The 20062-nt window shown below is 44.8% G+C and overlaps 1 protein-coding gene across 1 annotated transcript; it reads left to right on the top strand.

The window, feature by feature from the left end:
• The first annotated feature begins 5818 nt into the window (after positions 1 to 5818).
• LOC119458278 (uncharacterized protein K02A2.6-like) lies at positions 5819 to 10271 on the top strand. The gene is made up of 2 exons (XM_037720114.2): positions 5819 to 7427; positions 8490 to 10271. The coding sequence occupies exons 1-2, from the start codon at positions 6116 to 6118 to the stop codon at positions 10058 to 10060; spliced, it is 2883 nt and encodes a 960-aa protein (XP_037576042.1). The 5' UTR covers positions 5819 to 6115; the 3' UTR covers positions 10061 to 10271.
• The last annotated feature ends 9791 nt before the right edge of the window (positions 10272 to 20062 follow it).

Raw genomic sequence — 20062 nt, 5'->3', positions numbered from 1 at the left:
TTTTAGAAGACATGATGGCAATGAATAATAATAATAAAAGAATACAATAATAATATATAATAATAATAATAATACGAAACAACGGAAGTAAGGTGACTGAGTGGCGAAGAGCGATTCAGTGGCGACGACTAAGATATGACGGTGGAATGACGACTACGAATGACCAGATCTGGTTTACTGTGACGGCTTGCCTTAAGATACACTGCATCATTACGAAAGCTTCACAACGGCATGCCAATAACGAATGACGACGAAGCCATAACTTTTTTATATTTATTTTAATTATAATACCTCAAAGGCCCCAGTGAAGGGGTTCTAAATGAAGCATGGGCCAATGCAGATGTAATAGGTCTTGCACAACTTCTCTATCGTTGCCTTGAAGTCAGCGCGGCTGGAAAGTTGCAAAACGTTGGCGGGAAGGCCATTCCAACCTTGTGATGCCTTGAGAGAAAGTGAAGAAAGGTGCGCACAGGTTCGAGCAGATGGCGGCTATACCGCTTTTTCGTGATGAGTGCGATCTGGAGGACGACAGGCTGGCTTGATGGCTTGATGGCAGGAGTAAAAGTTGAGGCGTGGTAAAACTTCATAAGGCGCTGGCGTGCTGTGCTGCTGTGCGATGAAAGACTCTCAAGCTTCGCACGAGATTTTAGTTCGGTGGCACTGGAATCTTATCTAAAGAAAATGAATTGGGCTGATTGGTTTTATTAAGGTTGCTTTGCTGATGGTCCCAAACGGCGCATGGGTATAAACGTTGCAGTCTGATCATTGCGTGATAGGCGAGAACTCGGACGGAAGTTAGGTGCTACCTAAAGGTTACCACTTATGAAACCAAGAACGATGTTAGCTTCATTGATAACCCAAGTTATGTGAAGGGACCATGCTGCTTCTTCACTTCTTGTTTCTTGTTATCTTGTGATATTTCAGTGCATTGCTAATGGTTCATACCATTTTTGCGGCATGGGTAAATTCATTGATAAGCCCAGTTATCATGTGGAGTGGACCAAGTTGACTACTGTGGCACATATCACCTAGCACTCGCCCAATATCGCACATTACCAAATGTCAAGGTTGTGTATTCTAACACACATATACCTAGTGGGACAAGCTCAATTGTACCATTAGTGGCCCAAGTTGGTTGATGATATATGGGGTTTAATGGCGCAAGGGCCAATAATGGCCAAAGAGCGCCAACCCAAGTTGGTTGGGAAACCGCATAACCTACTGTAGATGACTAAATATTAATTTAGGGTGACCCAAGTTGTCTATTCGGGCACATACCTAGTGGAACTTACATTGTAGTCCATGTTCTATCGAGAGAGCAACCAGTGGCATCTGCATGTGCAAAGTCCGTTGAGGAGGCAGAAAACCTCCTGTGAAAAAAAAAGCCCGACCCAACCTCTTCCCTCAAACAGAAACTTAACAACACACAATAACAACACACTTTATCAACGGATCAACACTATATACAATATGTACAGCCCTGCAGTGGAGGTCTGTAGGGTGTGTCCAAGAGGGTTTTCGCGTACATCCTCCATTTGTACGCAGCCTTCGGGGCCGGGCTTTTAACCCGTCCCACTGCAACACAGTCGCGCAACCCCCAAGCCACTGCGCTACCCCGAAGGGTGTGAGTGTAGGGTTTCAGCTACCTTATATGATTTGCAATCAGGTGATGGCAGAACCGGGTATCAAGGCTGAGTATTGTGATCAATATTATGATTTACGATGCCGAGAAGGACGATATAAAAAAAAAGACATTCGCGGATACGATTCTTATCTAGCAAAAGGTGCTAACCGAGGTTGCCGGTGACGCTTATGAAGCTGGTGTATCATGTTTTATGAAAACGCAACGTGAACGAGCGATGTCCTTACAGGAAATGGCGCAGACGCAAGAGCTATACAACCCTAATAGAATGATGATGAGGCAATGGCAATGCAATCGTTCACGAAAAGTATCGTGGTTAAATACGTTGTAACGTATGAACGTTATTGTTTACATCAAAGCAAAACAGCTTTTTTTACGCGTGATTGAGGCCCAATAACAATATACACACCCTCTACAATGACGGAGTATGTTGCCGACTTCTTTACCTCAGGAAGACTTCTTTACATTATGCCTATGTTATGTCTAGTGGGTATAGAAGGCAGTGGGATAGCAGCGTCGCAATGAAGACGGCATGATTACTATGGAGGCACTGCAGCCTACCAAGCATGGCATGCACTGCACGGAGTAATCACCGCTGCATAATATCACATCATGCCGATAATAGCAAAATTAAAAAGGAAACATGACCAGCTGAGAAAAAAAAATGGCGGTGCAGTGACAAAATAATATAATTAGAGGCCCTATTCTGTCCCAGCTATCACGGTGTCCCAGCTATCACGCAGCACGATTTAAAAATAGAGGAACGGCGTTACGCGAAGCAAACCTAGTGTGTATTGTTTCCAGTACAGTGGAATAGCCGCCAGTAATTTTTTCGCTACTGAGATTTAATCAGGTAATTGTAATTAATTATCTAAATCGAGAAGTGACGGTGACAAGAACGGGGACAGTACTCGAGAAGTACTGTCTTAATTATCAAAGTGTCAATGAGAAAGTTGTAGAGCAACATGAAAAACTCCCGATACAGCTTTCGGTTGCTCAATACGCGCTACATAAAAGTGTTTTTCGGAGCATGAAAGAAACCCGCGAATACACGCAAAGTGCCTCGAGCGGCCAGTCGTGCGGCCATTCTGCGTGTGCTCGCGGGCTTCTTTCACACTCGGAAAAACACGCGGTTCCTCTTTTTTAAAGCGTACTGCGTGATAGCTGGGCCACCCTGTATATATATATATATATATATATATATATATATATTGGTTTTTTTGGCGAAGGAGGCCACATGTCTACGGAGGCTACTTGTTTTTGCTGTGTCGCTAACATCCTACAAGTTGTGTAGGTGTCATGTCCAACAAACTGACGCTGACCGTCAGATAAGCAGTAAGATTTTTTCTCCGGATTCATATTGGAACCCGGAGCACATTGGAAGGCCTCGGAAAATGGCGCGAAGTTCATGACGGCTTTGTTACAGTCGCCACCATACAGGTTGTCCGCAGCCGTCGTTGCACAGGTAGTCAGGCAGGCGGTGACAAAGAACACCTGCTCTTCCGTCAGCTCCTGCGAACAGTGAGACAGGCGGTGTTTTTACCCTTTCGAAATTGGGAAATACATCTAATTACGCTACAGCTTTTTTAGCGCAACGAAGTAGACCGGCAAGTGGTTGTGATGCTTCGGTCCCTTGTAAATACCCTTCGTATACTGTTAAGCAAGCTGCATACTCCGTCAGCACGAAGAGCAGTGCAAGTACTGGATACTCTTAATCCAGTGCTTGCAAGTCTCGAGTAAGCCCCGTGGCTCACCCACCGCCTCCTATTCACGCAACGGCCCTTGGTTCATGTCAGATGTCTTCAACGCACATCACCAGCTATGGGACTTGACTTTGGTGTCATGGTGCCTCGCTGCACACACAATGCTCACTCTCTTCCTCTTTTCCTCTTTTTATTCCCCCTTTCCCTTACCCCCTGTGTAGGGTAGAAACCGGACGTTCGTCTGGTTGACCTCCCTGCCTTTCCTCTCTTCGCTTTCTCACTCTCTCTCTCTTACTTTGGTCACCCATTATACTGCAGATTGGCCAAAAAAGATGGGTCGCAGCTTCCATGATATGAGAGGTAGCCAAAGCACTTTTATTTACTTCTCATTAACCTCTTATAAAAAGAATGTGGAATTTTGTCCTGAACAAACAAGTAATACTTTTCTGGGAGGAAGCGTTATGTACTCATGAATATATAGTGCAATTCTTGCCTCGACGCTGCTGAAATAAGATGTATAGGTGCGTTATTATAAAGTAGTCTGGATGGCCATACTACGCGAGAACTGGATCTAGTCACGCTCACATCGCTGTCTTAATCTCAAACTACCAATCTTCATTGTAGGAGAAATGTCCCTTCTTTTCTTATACAACTGCTGTTAGGTTAAATCGAATCGACCATACAACATCGTATTATTCCTTGACTTTCTATCGGATTTGCTACGTCCTCCACTACGTTTCTCTTCCTTTATTCCATTTGTTGCACAAATACTTTAGAAGCAATAGATGTGCGCTTACATGTAGAAAAACAGTTACTAGCGATTGTTCGCGTAAAAGAACCCCAAAGTGTTTTTGTATTCACAAGTACAGCGGCTCGCTCACTTTGCTAAGTGTGCGGCTTACCGAATTCAGCGTTATTTACAAACATTTTATTCACTCTTAGGGTCAGGTATTGTTCATTATTACAAATCAGTAATAGCATTCTTGCTTCCTGTAGTTAACCTATGTGGTTTAGCGTTCCCCAAATGATGTGTAACTAGCTATGCCATACGGTAGGGCTTCTGAATAACTTCGGCCGCATGGCGTTCTGTATCATGCAGCCAAATCTAAGAAATTGAGCCCTCTAATTTTTTTTCGCCTGTTGGTAATTTGAGGCGGTATAACGTGAAGCTATTCAAATCTGTCTTTACTGCATTTGTGCCATGCGCCCATCACGATTAGTAATATATATATATATATATATATATACACATATTATTTTATTTATTTTCAATACTGCCAGTCTCTTTATTGGGACCATAGCTGGTGAGCATATTGTTACAATGTAAGCGTTGATACAGCATTTTTTCACAGGACATGTGCATACAAAGTACAAAAAACTAGATACGCAACATGTAGCTACGCAGTACAGTCTGGAAAAATACAAATGCAGAAAAAAAGACATCGTTTCATGCATTTATTTAGGGAAGTCAACTCTAACGCTATCTAAGAAAAAAATGTGATAAATAAAATATATTGATACATTACAATCTCATGAAATATAAATGCCACACAAATATTTACAACCTAACAGTGTGTAACTTAATACAATCTAACATGAAATAAGAGATTGATCTAAACAATGTAAAAAAACAAATTTGCATAAGACGAAAGCTGTTCTAGCAGTGATTCCTTAATCTTTTCTATCATGTTACTAAAGATTGATGGTAATTGTATATCAGCTATATCAGCTGAGTCGAGGTGGTTCCACTCCCTAGCAGCAGTCGGGAAAAAGAGTATCTAATTGGGTGTTTTACAAGGGTACTCAACTAACATTTTATTATGCTTATAGCGTGAAATACGGGACGTAGAGAAAGTAATATATTTTGAAGAATTAATGTTAAAGCAGTTGTGCAACAGATTATGTATGAATTTTAGTCGACCTTGCTTTGCTCTATTCACCAGTGTGTCCCGTCCGGATGAAGCCAGGAGTTCTGTGGGCGAGTCAGTGGTTTTGTACTTGTTGTGAATAAACCGTACTGCTTTCCTCTGAACTTTTTCCACTTCGGTTATGTTTGTCTTTGTGTGAGGAAACCAAACCATGTTGTCGTATTCTAGTACTGGCCGCACAAAGGTTTTATAACATAGCAGTTTGATATGACTAGGAGCAGATTTCAGGGACCTTTTAGGGAGAAGAGCTTACGAGTGGCTGCTGAAGTGATGTTGGCAATGTGCTTGTTCCACTTCAAGTCACATGCTAGAGTCAGTCCTAGATACTTGTGTTGCTGAACTTTAGTTAGGGGTGTACCATTGAGAAAGTAGCTGAATTCTGACTTGATCTTCTTCGCTGTTACTACAATTGACACCGATTTTTTGGTGTTAATAAACATTTGTCATTGTTCACACCAGGTATTTATCACGTTAAGACATATGTTCAAAGTAAGGTGATCTTCATTACTTCTAAGTTCTTTATTTATAATGCAATTGTTATAACTGCAGTGTTCTTTTCATTTCTCAGATGAAGTCGACCGCTACACGTGCCATTCTAGGTGGCTATCTTATGTTTTCTTACTTTGTTTCCCTTCCCCTCCTTCCTTAACCTGTCTTTATATTTCGGCGTGCACTGGAAATAAACGTCCATTCTTCCAGCTTGTCAGCTTGTGTCTGCCTCGTCTGCGTCAAGCGCGCTGTCCGGCCTACGATGTAACAGTGGCGACGAGGATGGGATAGCAAAACCCCTGGCAAAACCTTGAAGCAGGACAGCAGCTACGCTACGGGGCGACGACTCGACGATGGCACACCAGCAACTGCCCGACTTCGACGACGAAAGAGACAACTGGAAGGCCTATGTTATCAAGGCAGAGGCATACTTTGAGGCAACGGGCGTGACGGAATCGGCAAAGAAACGGGCACTTTTGGTGGCAGCTTTAAGCACGCGAACCGTTCAAATATTAGCAGGAAGAGTAGCGCCGAAGAAGCCGAATTCTTTGGAGTACGAAGACGTCGTGAAAGTCTTGGACGAGTTCTTTGATCCCAAGCGCCATGAGATTACCGAAAGCTTCCGCTTCTTCAACCGCTGCCAGCTTGACGGTGAGTCTGTCCAAGAATTCATTACTGAAATTCGTCGAATTGCGGACAACTGCAATTTTGGTACTATGCTCGACCGAATGCTACGAGATAGAATTGTGTGCGGCATAAGATCGAGCGCACTGCAGAAACAACTCCTGACAAAGAAAGATCTGTCCGTAGAGGACGCTGAAACGATGGCACTGTCGGCTGAAGCTGCAGACAAGGATGCCAATAAAATGGCCGCAGACGCGTCGGCGGTGCTTAAAATTAAGGCGCAGTCAACCTCAACGAAAGAGGTACCGGTAGAATGTGGGCGTTGTGGCAGCATAAAGCACAACAGTAATGCCTGCCGTTGGAGTAATGCTCGTTGTTATCACTGTGGTCGACGTGGTCACCTAGCAGTAAAATGCCGGAACGAAGAAAGCGCAAGGCCTCGAACTCGAGAAGGAGCCCGGGGATTTCGCGGCAGAGTACTGACTGTTAAGGAAGGGGAGACAGATGAAGACATAGAGGATAGCATGCACATTTGGACGCTAAAATCTACGCGGGAGGTAAAGGTGAAGCCCCCAATTCGACGGACCTTCACATGGGGAGGTGTGGACGTATCAATGCTTATCGATACGGGTTCCCCGGTCTGCGTCGTGTCTCGACAGCTATTTGAGCAGCACAAAAACGCTTGGCCTTCGCTACGGCCTTCACGCACGAAGTTATCATGCTACCTCGGAAAGTTGCCAGTTTTTGGAGAGCTCCTGTTGCCAGTGTCGTACGACAATACAACTGTAGAATGCGCATTGGTGGTGCTAGATTGCCCCGGTCCAAGCTTATGTGGTCGAGACCTAATTTCCCTTCTGAGCGACGCAGGCTCCCCGGTCCTCAGCCTCTCAGCCAAGCCGCTGACCGCACAGCCGTCTACCACAACGCAGGTCACTGCTGACGTGTTCGCCGAGTTTCCAGATGTTTTCAGCTCGGATCTAGGCCTCATCAAAGGACCCCCGGCACACCTACAGCTGAAGGAGGGAGCCACGCCCAAGTTCTGTAAGGCCCGATCTATTCCCTTCGCTCTACGCGACAAGGTATCTGAAGAGCTTGATAGGCTCGTGGCATTAGGCGTTTTGTCACCGGTACCGCATTCCGAGTGGGCTACGCCCATTGTACCTGTCCTTAAGAAGGACGGCACCGTTAGGATTTGCGGCGACTTCAAAGTCACTTTAAATTCGGCATGTGAGCTGGAGCAGTACCCGTTGCCAGTAATCAACGACATGTTCACGTCCTTAAGCGGTGGAAAACATTTCAGCACACTGGACTTACGTGACGCATATAACCAAGTCCCTCTCGATGAGCAATCGCGCCAGTTATGCGTGATTACTACGCATAAAGGTCTTTTCTGCTACAACAGATTACCTTTCGGCATTGCCTCTGCACCAGCCATTTTTCAACGCAGAATGGAAACAGTTCTACAAGGCTTATCAGGCGCGCAAGCTTATCTGGACGATGTCTTGGTGTCCGAAAGAGCAGGAAGTGACGACGTGCTAAAAGCCGTTCTGCAGCGTTTCCGCGAGAGTGGTGTTAAACTGCGGCTCGACAAATGCAAATTTCGGCAAGTGTCCGTTACATATCTTGGCCATCGAATCGATCGGCAAGGATTGCACCCAATAGAAAAGAATGTCGAAGCTATCACAGAAGCCCCTAGCCCGAAAAATGTAGCTGAGCTTCGTTCTTTTCTTGGCATGATCACTTTCTACTCAAAATTTTTGCCGAACATATCATCGCTGCTCGCTCCGCTGTATCGGCTGCTGGAAAAGAACAGACATTGGCTCTGGGAACAAGAGCAACAAACGGCGTTTGATAAAGCAAAACGGTGCTTGCAGCAAGCAGGGGTGTTGGTTCATTTCGATCCTTCACAACCGCTGAAACTAGAGTGCGACGCATCGCAAAAAGGAATCGGTGCAGTGCTTTTTCACACGACAGGGAACGTCAACAAGCCGATCGGGTTTCGTTCAAGGACATTGTCGAAAGCAGAAAAAAATTATTCGCAACTTGAACGTGAAGCATTGGCCCTCGTATTTGGAGTAATGAAGTTTCGTGATTACCTTCTAGGCCGAGAATTCATCCTGGTCACAGATCACCAGCCGCTCCTGGGCCTGCTGAGACCGGATCGGCCCACTCCGCCTCTGGCTGCTGCTCGCATACAGCGCTGGGCGCTGTATTTGGGAGGATTTCGCTACAAGTTACAGTATTCGCCAGGCAAGCAGCTCCTGAACTCAGACGCGCTTAGTAGGTTGCCACAAGAAACTTCGGAGCCAACCACGGAAGGGGAGCCACCTGACTACGTTCTGGCACTAGCATGTGTCCAGGAGGGAGTGGTCTCGGCAGAAGAACTGCAGGCGCTGACCGCAGGTGACCCAGTACTTTCAAAGGTCATGCAGTACACAAGAGACGGGTGGCCTTCAAGCTCTAAAGCATTAGAACGAAGCTTACTCCCCTTTTACGACCGCAGACTGGAACTGTCATTGGCCCACCGTTTGCTGTATTGGGGCCGTAGAGTTGTCATTCCAGTCAACGCGCAACATAGAATGTTGCACATGTTGCACGAGACACATCAAGGATCATCGGCGATGAAATCAATTGCTCGGTCAGCTTTCTGGTGGCCAGGAATGGACCACGACATAGAACAACTGTCAGCGGGGTGTACAAGCTGCATCCAAAATCGACCAATGCCGGTATCTGCTCCGCCAGTTAACTGGCCGACCTGCCAGGAAAACTGGTCGAGAGTTCATCTAGATTTCGCCGGGCCAATCAAAGGAAGCATGATCCTTGTTCTCGTAGATGCTCACAGCAAATGGATTGAGGCCGTACCAATGAAACAGGCGACCACATCTTCGACTATTACTTGCCTGCGCAGCATCTTTGGCAGGTTCGGCATTCCTCGCACCATTGTTTCAGATAATGGGACGCAGTTCACTAGCCAAGAATTTGCTGATTTTGCGAACAACAATAACATAACCCACCTGCGCACGGCTGCGTTTCATCCGCAGTCGAATGGCCTAGCAGAGAGAGCTGTCCGAACTGTTAAAGATGGGCTGAAGAAGATGAACCAGGGCAGATTAGAAGATTGCCTTTGCAGATTACTTTTCAACTACCGGAGAACACCCCTTGCCTCGGGCAAATCTCCTTCGGAACTCCTCCTTGGCTACCAAATCCGGTCTCGCCTCGACACATGTTTTCCTCCTTTGGCTGCAGAAAGATCGGGAACATCGGATGACTGGACTCTTGCACCAGACACAAATGTTTACGTCCGTAATTTTGGTAAGGGTGATAAGTGGAAGACGGGCACGGTAAAGTCAGCAGACGGAGCTAGGATGGTGACAGTGGAAACGCCTGAGGGCCTCGTTCGGCGACACGTTGATCAAGTTCACACAAGGAAAGACCCACCGGCTACCCAAGGCCACAGGGAAAGTGAAAGATCGTCCATCTCGAAAACTCCGCAACAAACTCCCGGAGCAGGGCCAAAGGCAAACGCCGAAACTCGTGAAACGTCACCACCACAGCGTCAGTCATCACCCCAACCCCTGGACGCACCAGAGAGAAACCGTGAACCTACAGTGGCTACGGAACTCCGACGCTCAACGCGAGAGCGCAGACCTGTGCAGCGTCTTCAGTATTATTGATGGAGAAATGTTATAACTGCAGTGTTCTTTTCATTTCTCAGATGAAGTCGACCGCTACACGTGCCATTCTAGGTGGCTATCTTATGTTTTCTTACTTTGTTTCCCTTCCCCTCCTTCCTTAACCTGTCTTTATATTTCGGCGTGCACTGGAAATAAACGTCCATTCTTCCAGCTTGTCAGCTTGTGTCTGCCTCGTCTGCGTCAAGCGCGCTGTCCGGCCTACGATGTAACAGCAATAGTCTGCAAAAAGCATTAGGCTGCATTCTGTGTTAGTGACGATGTCATTGATGTAAATTAAAAATAGTAAGGGCCCCAAGACCGAGCCCTTGAAATGCCAGATGTGACAGGAACTGTATCAGATGATGCTTCATCATGGAAAAGAACTATGAACGTTGTGATAAAAAGTCTCTAATCCAGGCTGTAATGCTTCCGTTTCCAATAATTGACTCCAATTTTACAATCAGCTTGTTATGACACACACAATCGAATGCTTTGCTGAAATCTAGAAATACTGTGTCTGTTTGACCGCGCTTGTCAATAGTCTGTGCTAGGTCATGTATAACTTCAGTCAACTGTGTTACTGTTGACATCCCGTGCCGAAACCTATGCTGATTGGCTGTTAGTATGCCATTCTCTTCTAAATGTGTTGTTAGGTGTTTTAAAATTATATGCTCTAGTATCTTGCACGATGTACTAGTTAGTGATATCGGTCTGTAGTTGGAAGGAGAGTTTGTGTCACCTGATTTATGGATTGGTATTATCTTTGCTTTTTTCCAGTCATCTGGCACACGACCGGTTGTAAGTGACATGCGATAGATAATGCCAAGATATCTGCTGCACCATTCTGCGTATCGCTTTAAAAATTTGTTCGGGACATCGTCAGGGCCACTAGATTCTTTCGTGTCTAATCCGAGTAGAAGGTTAAAGGTTCCTGAGTCAGTTATGTTTAGTGAGTCGATGGTGAAACCTATAGAAATTATTGGGGGGACAAACCCGTTATCTGCAGTAAATACCGATTTGAAGTACTTGTATGCATTAGCTTGAGAAACGTTTTGATCGTGGGGTCGTTTGGCGTGATTACTTTGCGTGCACGAAAGTGATTCCAAAATTTGTGTGGATTACCCTTTACGAAGTTAGGCAGGGTAGTATTAAAGTATTCTTTTCTGGAGTGGCTTAATCGGATTTTGAGTTCTGCCTTGGCGGTAATCAACTTTGATGTCTGGAGTGATTGATTTTTAGTCGTCTTCAAAGACCGACGTAACCTTTTCACTTTTCGTTTGGCATGAATTACCTCACGCGTTACCCATGGGTTGTATGTCCGCGGTTTTCTTGCTTTCAACGGTATAAATTATATATATATTTATATAAACATTTGGGCCACACCCTCTTCACCTGTCCCTCACGCGACTTCAATGAAACTGACATGAAGTGCAAACACTGATTATGCAAACACTGACCCATGCTTAGACCGAAGAAAAGAAAAATATTCTTTCCGATTGCACGTCTTTTCTAACTTTAGCCCTCCGCTAGTGGTAAAAATTCTTTCAGGCTGCGCCGATTTCGCCTGTCATGCGACGTCACATAATCGCCAAAGCTTACAGGTCACAGTGACGTGTAAGTCACTTTAGCGCGTACATGTCAATATGACGTGTACTCACTAAAGATGGAATAATGTGCCGAAAAAAACATGACTCTTGCAACTCTCCTTCGCCGAGGTGCCGATTTGGCGGCTTTTTCCGAGGCGCGATGCGTGGGTCCCCGGCTACGTAAGTTTGACGAGGTGGGAATCAAATCAGAATGGAATAGTTTTAGGTTCACAGCCCGTGGATGCTGCGGCGGAGAATAGAACCCTCGACCTCGTGCTAAGCAGCATAACGCCAAAGCCACTCAGCCACCGCGGCGGCTCTCCCTGCAAGCCAAGCCTATCCATCATGGCGGGAGGGGCGCATTTGGAACACGCACGCGCACACACACACACACACACACACACACACACACACACACACACACACACACACACACACACACACACACACACACACACACACACACACACACACACACACACACACACACACACACACCACACACACACACACACACACACACACACACACACACACACACACACACACACACACACACACACACACACACACACACACACACACACACACACACACACACACACACACACACACACACACACACACACACACACACACACACACACACACACACACACACACACACACACACACACACACACCACACACACACACACACACACACACACCACACACACACACACACACACACACACACACACACACACACACACACACACACACACACACACACACACACACACACACACACACACACACACACACACACACACACACACACACACACACACACACACACACACACACACACACACACACACACACACACACACACACACACACACACACACACACACACACCACACACACACACACACGTAAGTGTAAAGAAACTGACAAACAAAAGGACAAATAATTATGTGCCTCAGAGATCTGGGTGTCGTTCTGCCTTAGTTGTCACTGGAACGCAGCGTACGCAACCTCCATAGCTGGAATCTCCGGGAAGATGCTAGCAGTGTTGGGAAGGCAGCCGAACGTGCGCTGCTCGAAGGTCATCTGAGCAGTCCTGCTCAGCCAGGAGGGGCCAATGTTGCCTTGTGGGTCGACCTGTGAGAATGGCTTCACTTAGGATGCCCATAATCTATTCCGGGCAGTGCCAAATATATTGGACATGATAAACGCATTTTGTTCTCAATAGTTACGCGTGATCATGGTGGAAATAAAATGTTTTGTTATATGTAATAAAAAAGTTTTTTTGTGCGCGTGAAAATAGACACTTGAAAAAAATATCGTAATGAAAATTTCCCGTCATAGGTTCATCATTGGTTCTGTTTGTACCTGACGTATTATGGGGTTTTACGTGCCAAAACCACGTTCCGATTAAGAGGCACCCGAAATTATTTGGTCCACCTGGGGTTCTGTAACGTCCACCTAGTAAATCTAAGTATACGGGTGTTTTGGCATTTCGCCCCCATCGAAATCCGACCGACATGGGAATTATTTGATCCAGCGACCTCGTGCTTAACAGCCAAACACCATAGCCACTAAGCAACCACGGCGGGTAGCTGACATCAATAAAAGGCATACTGTAAATTCTTTTCTTTTAGGCATTAAACAGATAAGTTGCGCCAACATAAAGTTAGACATTTCTGCACAGATATAGACATTTCGTAAAGAGGTGACTTCATCCAATGAAAAAAAAAAGAACTGTCCCAGAGTTTGATATATTTTCAAATTTCAGCCAGTGGGCAAAAGACCGCGACATACACATTACTTCCACTAGTGGGGCTTAGAATTTTCTTAAGGAGGATGTTTTCAGCTCTTTGACATGTAGATTTTTAGTAGCGGTTTACAAATAGAACTACTGGCTGTTTCACATGTGTGCAACGTTCGGTGTATCTTACAGGTCAATTTTATTTTAAAGCTGATAAGTGCTAACCTTACTGTGTCAAGGCAGTGGCCGTAGTTCATATTTAAATTTTATTTATTTGTTGCACACACACCCCAAACACGTAACGCTGCTTATCCACGCCTATTGTCCCCTGCAGCATCGACACATTGTTGCCAACGTGGGCGATGGCGCCTAACTTATTGTAAGTTATGTTGACTCTTTGCCTCTCCTGATAGTAGACATTACGACCGCAGATGACGTTTTGAGACCCACGTCATAACACGCACGCACACACGTTCAAATGGAAGCATCCAAGCGTGCAAGTCAGTAGAGCTGGATGGATCCATCGGTTTGACGTCCCAAAAAAAACGTACCTTCTTTGAGGAATGGTGCAGTGGAGTTCTACGGAAATATGTATTTGCTTACCCTCGGCTTTTTAATGTACACCCACCACTAGGCATAAAATCGTTGCGCATTGCGCCCCCGCTACGGCTTGAAATGGCATCCACGACCTCGTGCTTTGGAGCAGAACGTCATACACGCTTAGTCATCGTGGTTAGTGCGAACGTACATCAAGATATAGAGGTGAACTACTTAATGACATATCATCGCAAGATAAGAAAGGGACCATGAAAAAACAGCAGAAGGATACATTAGGTAGCGCTCACATAGGACACGTTGCTGCCAAAATTACATTTTAAATGATCAGACGTAAGCATACTTTATAAAATTTTGTGTACGTGATGCAATGAAACCTAGTATTGCCATGCTATTCCTTCTGTGTGAAGATAATTTGCCCAAGTGACCCACCGACACCTACTATCACGCTGTATTTAGAACATTGTAAACAAAATACCATTAAGATAACTTAGTTACCGCAGTGAGTGTCAAATTCTGCCTAAATGGTTACTTAACGGGAATATAGTTTTGGATTATCCATACTGGATATTCTTCCTACATTCACTTTTTCTATAACGTGTAGCAAAAGCCAATAACTTGTTTACTAGAAGTCAACTTGTGTCAACTGGTTTTGACTGTGAGATAGACAATAGGACGGGTTCTTGTTCTGATGGCTGTATGTTCCGTGATGACTGTTTGGGACCATCATAATTGATCTGCCAGCAACGTAAATTACCATCATGAGGAAGGCACTTTTTTTAACAACGACCGCTTCGAAACGACAGTTCTCAAGACAAGTTTCAACTATTCTCTAGTTCTAAATACTCCACAATCACCCTATAGATATTCGTAAAAAGACATACCTAGGATATTTTGGTATTTCCACGACACTACCTTCTCGCTCAGCGAAAAAAGCAAGCAGAACCTAATCGCATGCGCCAGTGTGGGTCCGTTCCTTCCCGGTTCGTATGTCGCAAGTTTAACGCCAGCGGCAGGAGTGCCATCAAGTGGTGAGCGAACTAAAGATATTTGAGGCGTCTTCGTGACCCTTCTTTATAGTATGTCACGTGTCCGTTTTGCACCACGCAGTAGCTACACCGTATAAAATGACTATATTCGTATCATGCCGCTTCATGCATTCCCTGCGCCTAAGGGGAAATCAGTTGATGTTACTCCTTGGTCATCGCGTCGGGATAATCGGTCACGACAACGGCTCGCAATAGCATGTCACACATACTTAGGAGGACCGCCCCGTATCGTTAAAGCTGCAGAATTGGAAGTCGGTCCATGTAACATCAAATAACTGGCAAATGTTTAAACGCTCAAAAGAAATTTGACCATGCAAGCACAGCACAAACTAACGCCTAAAGCAGTCGCAACGATTCCCCACTGCTTCGAAAGGTGATGTTTTATGGCACGAGGGATCTGGGACCTTACAGTGAAAACGCTTCCTCTTGCAGAAGAATTGTGGTTGAATTATTGTGAAAGACAGCGGTAGGGTTATACAAGGCGTACTTTATTTGTTGCAAATGTGTTATATACCGACAAATAAACCCGTGGTCGTACGCCTAAAAAGGTCATGTAAACGTAAAATGGTTTGCAGGGCCTCATAAAGTGTAAAAATAAGGAGATGAGTGTCGTACACAAGCTTGCGTAGAAACAGTTCTTGAAGGCGCACTCAGTTATACAATAGTTGTAAGTATACATGCCGTAGAAGCCATGCCTTCGTTCTAGAAACAGTTTAAAGTATTAAAAGAATTGTTGAGGTGCCAAATACGCCGCTTGCTGTTTAAACGAGTACTGCGCCACATTTTCCTCTGGTTATCCTATGTATCCATGTCTTTTTGGGATGTGCTATATCTTTCAACCGTGGGAACCGTCCTGCAGTCCAAGCTAGCTGGCCCGAGCCCTTGCCAGCCGCGCCCAAATGCGCACAGCCATGTCTCGTGCCTCCACTTTACTCGTTCGTCGACCTCTTCCTCTACCGTGGCTCGAATGACGCTCATCACCCCGACAAACTTCCATCTCAACAGAAAGTAGTGGTGATGGTTGTGCACATATACAGTGGTGCCATTTTCAGCTTTTATTGCGATAGCAATTATATGGACACTCCAAAGCGGATTTCTGCCATCGGCGTCGTCGTCGCCGCCGTCGTCGCCGTGAGGTTCCGTATGACGTCAATGGCGATGAAATCGTCGCCGCGCGCCGGACGCTGTAGGTGCGAGTGAAATAGCGCGAGGGACGCGCGCTTTCACGGAGAGTGAACGCACGGCGGAGAACAAACGCGCCTTCTACGCCGTGCTCCCTGAAGGGCTGAAGAGTGAAGCGTCTGTTTCCTCCTTCATATTTACCATATATGTTGCGCAAACGCGACTTCTTCCGACGCGCGAAAGGCCGTGTGGGGGGGGGGGGGGGAGGCAACGTTTCGCTGCGGCACCAAATGCCTGTTTATATAAAACATTGTGAGACGAGAAGGTGGTGAAGACTTCCGACGCTGCTCGACGAGTGTCCCGTTCTGATCTCGTCGAAAACCTCCAAGCCGCCCCCAGAGCCTCCGGCAACAGTCACCAACGCCGCACACGTTTGATGCGAACGCGGGCCACACGCCGACGGCGTCGACAACAGTTCTGCGTGTTTCCGGTGCTGCTGCATGTCCAAGTTTATACAGCTGGTAAAACTACTATCCTTACTCCGCATAGCTCTCTATTAATTTGCTATCGCAATTGATGCTTCGCCTTTCTGGTGAAACTGCGGCAACTTTTTTCTCTTTCAACCGCTGAGATGGAATGACAGATAAGCTGTCCACGTGACACATTATCGGAGAAAGATCGGAAGGTCCAAAGCCATGACCGGCTGTGCAGGTACTCCGCTCCGCATATTGTTTAACGTTGGGGAGACAAAAATAGGGACTTAGTGCATACTACATCGTCATGCGCGGCGACCTACATACGGCGCGGCCATAGCTTGTCTTGATGAATTCAATACTCTTACAAGGTTGAGGTCGTTACTGGACGTGCACCTAACGTGACAGGTCGAAAGCCCTGAAACTGGTCTGTTACAAGATGAGATACCTCGCTGCGATATGAGCTGCGCAGTACTCACGCCGTGTTGATAGGTATGAGCAGTCATCTTCGTTACAATTCACTATGCTTCTTTCATGCTTACCTTAACTCCATCACTATCAATGGCGCCGATCAGCGCCCGAGAGTAGAAGTACAGCACACACTAAGAAAAAAAAAGAGTATCCCTTACTCTTTTCGAAGAGTCTGGACTCGCCACATATATGACACACTTTGGGGGAGACACCCGAACTCCCTTCCGCCAGAGAGTCCGAAGACTATCTGTGATGTATACAAGGTGGTTACTTAACTCCTGACGCAGTAGTCTTGCACACTCTTTTCTAGTAGTCTCCTGGACCCTCTCAAGAGGGTTACAAGACTACTGCTGAGGGAGTCTGTTAACTCTTCTAGATGAGTCAGACGACTCAAGATAGAGGGTCACATGACTACTGTTGAAGGAATCAGGTAACTATTCTTGACGAGTCTGATGACTCCATTAGTATGTGTCGCGATACCCCTAGTGCGTGGTGCAGGACCTCTTGCAAATAGAGTAAACTAACCAATCCATGTAAGTCATTCGACTCTCTGCTGGCAGTGTCGAGCCGCTTTTGAAAATGAGTCACGAACTTTTGCCTACAGTGCAAAGTGACTATCGTGAAAAGACAACATAGAATAATAATGAATCCATAGCTAAGCACAAGGCAGGTTAGCAACAAAAAGTGATTATTCCGTCATTTTGTTATTGTCTTCTGGAAGTGTCTTATTTTGGGGGTTTTATGTGCCAAAACCAGTTCCGATTATGAGGCACTCCGCAGTATAGGGCTCCGGATTAATTTTGACCACCTGGGGTTCTTTAACGTGCACTACGACGCAAGCACATGGGCGTTTTTGCATTTCGCCTCCATCGAAATGCGGCCACCGCGGCTGGGATTTGATCCCGCCTTCTGGAAGTATCAAATGTATCAGTCAGCAGAGAATCACCATGAACACCAGACAGTTCTCTTTACTATTAAACTGGAATCAATGGCCAACCAAGGAAACAGTTTTAAAGAACCACCCAATATGCACCTTGCAGCTGTATGTGCATGACACTGCAATGTCACTCTGAACCATAATGACACCATAAAATAGCATGTCACTCATGCAAAAGTTCAATTCACCCCAACACAAGTCATAATTTTATACTGTCAAAAGGTTCTTAAGCTAAACCTATTTCACTGTTCCCTCAGACATATTTTTGTTTAGAACTTGGGATGTAACCTCCTATGCAAATAATGCACACATAAAATATAACAAAGGGCTACACTGGTGCAAAAAGGCGAACCTGATAATGAAGTGCAATAAAACCAATATTCCAACTTAGTTTACATAATCTATGCAGTACAGAATTCAAGACAGCAACTGGTTGGCAATCGATAATCCAATTTAACAGTAAAAACAGCTGTCTTACCTTATGGTACTCTCGTTGGCACTTTTCCCACACAACTCATGCATGTTTCTTAGCTTGAGTTGAAAATTGATCTGAAAAACACCATAATAAAAAGTTGTGCATCAATTTTATTCTTTCATAGAATCTGCAACAGTGCATAGAAACTTGAAAACTGACAATATTACAAAAACATACAGCAATATTTAAGCTAAACATTTCATTGAAGTTGACCTAAACATGTTTTTTAGGACTAAGTTTTTTAAGACACCAACAATTTCACTGATTGCAATAAGCACTAATGCAAGACTTGCCATAAATCAATCATGCTGGCAAAATATGTAGCACAGGTAGCTGTATTTTGCATGACAAAGATAGCGCATGAATCATGAGGACAAGGAAGGAAGCAGACCAGGTGGTAACTAAACTGAACTCAGCTGCACACATGCAGCTGTAAAAGACACATACAGAAAAAGCTGAAAGACACATGCAGAAAGTAGAGACATGAGGAAGGCTTTTTTTACTCATTACAAGTCATCCTAAGAGATTACGTAACGACTGTAATTTACTCTCAGTAAATGCATTAAGTTACATTAGGTGCCACCCATTTGCACGTCACTCATATAAAGTTCTTGTAATATAAAGTTCTTGTGATTATATAGAAGTTGTGTCACTATGTTAAAGGCGACTATAGCAAGGGACACTTTTTATTTAATAAATCTTGTGTTCAAGGGAAATGCTACTCAAAATGATTTTCTTTTATATTTTGTACTAGAGGTTTGAAAATTAAGCCAATTAGAGGGCTCTTCAACCTGATTTCATATATGTTATTTTTGTTTAGCTGCTACATTTCTTCAGTTATGTCTTAAACAATGGCAAAATGTATAGTGATCTTTGCGGGCAGTTTCTTCTGTATTAAATTTTCACAAAAAGCATTGTGCAAACTTAGCTCTTTGTAGATGACAAAGTGCCGATTTCTATCGAAACATGTAAACTTAGTGGGACTATGCAAGTAAAGCTCCGTACACTTTAATAATTTTTCCACAATCCCATGCAAATAACTTTGTGCACTTACATTTGTCCGATACTAACGAGATTTCGCTTATATACTCTTCAAGGTATGTAGAATGCTTATATCTACTTGAAATTGCAATATCTTTCAAAATTATTTCAAGTGTCCTATTTTTTGCATAGTTTCAGTAATTTTACATGCTGTTTGGGTAGATATCGGCATTTTGCGGTCTACGAGCTGAATAAGATACAGCACGATCATTCTTGTGAAACTGTTCTAAACATTGAAGTGCCCACAGATACTTTGCCACTGTGTAGGACATAACTAAAAAAATATAGCAGCTACACAAAAACCACTGACATACTTAACATCTGCATATAAAACTATATGCAGCAGGATTTTTTCAAATCTCTCACTGAAATAATTTTAACAAGTTGTTTCGAGAAGCATTTCACCTGAATAAGTAGCTGCCAATGTATTCTACCAAAGCGTTAGACAATGCATTCAGGCAGACCGCAGGGAGTTTTAGAAATAGCACACCAAAGCATCTGCCCCAAAGCCCCATGTCCTACTTGCATTTTTTTTGT

Source organism: Dermacentor silvarum, chromosome 7 (assembly GCF_013339745.2).
Source record: "Dermacentor silvarum isolate Dsil-2018 chromosome 7, BIME_Dsil_1.4, whole genome shotgun sequence".
In the NCBI taxonomy this organism is placed as follows: domain Eukaryota; kingdom Metazoa; phylum Arthropoda; class Arachnida; order Ixodida; family Ixodidae; genus Dermacentor; species Dermacentor silvarum.
Note: the sequence above shows the minus strand (reverse complement) of the source record. Positions and strands in the feature narration are given on the sequence as shown.

Excerpts from the sequence above, each read along its gene's own strand:
- LOC119458278 (XM_037720114.2), top strand. The coding sequence starts at position 6,116 with ATGGCACACCAGCAACTGCCCGACTTCGACGACGAAAGAGACAACTGG. Across the intron at positions 7,428-8,489 it reads GGGAGCCACGCCCAAGTTCT|GCCGAGAATTCATCCTGGTC; the intron begins GTAAGGCCCGAT and ends ATTACCTTCTAG.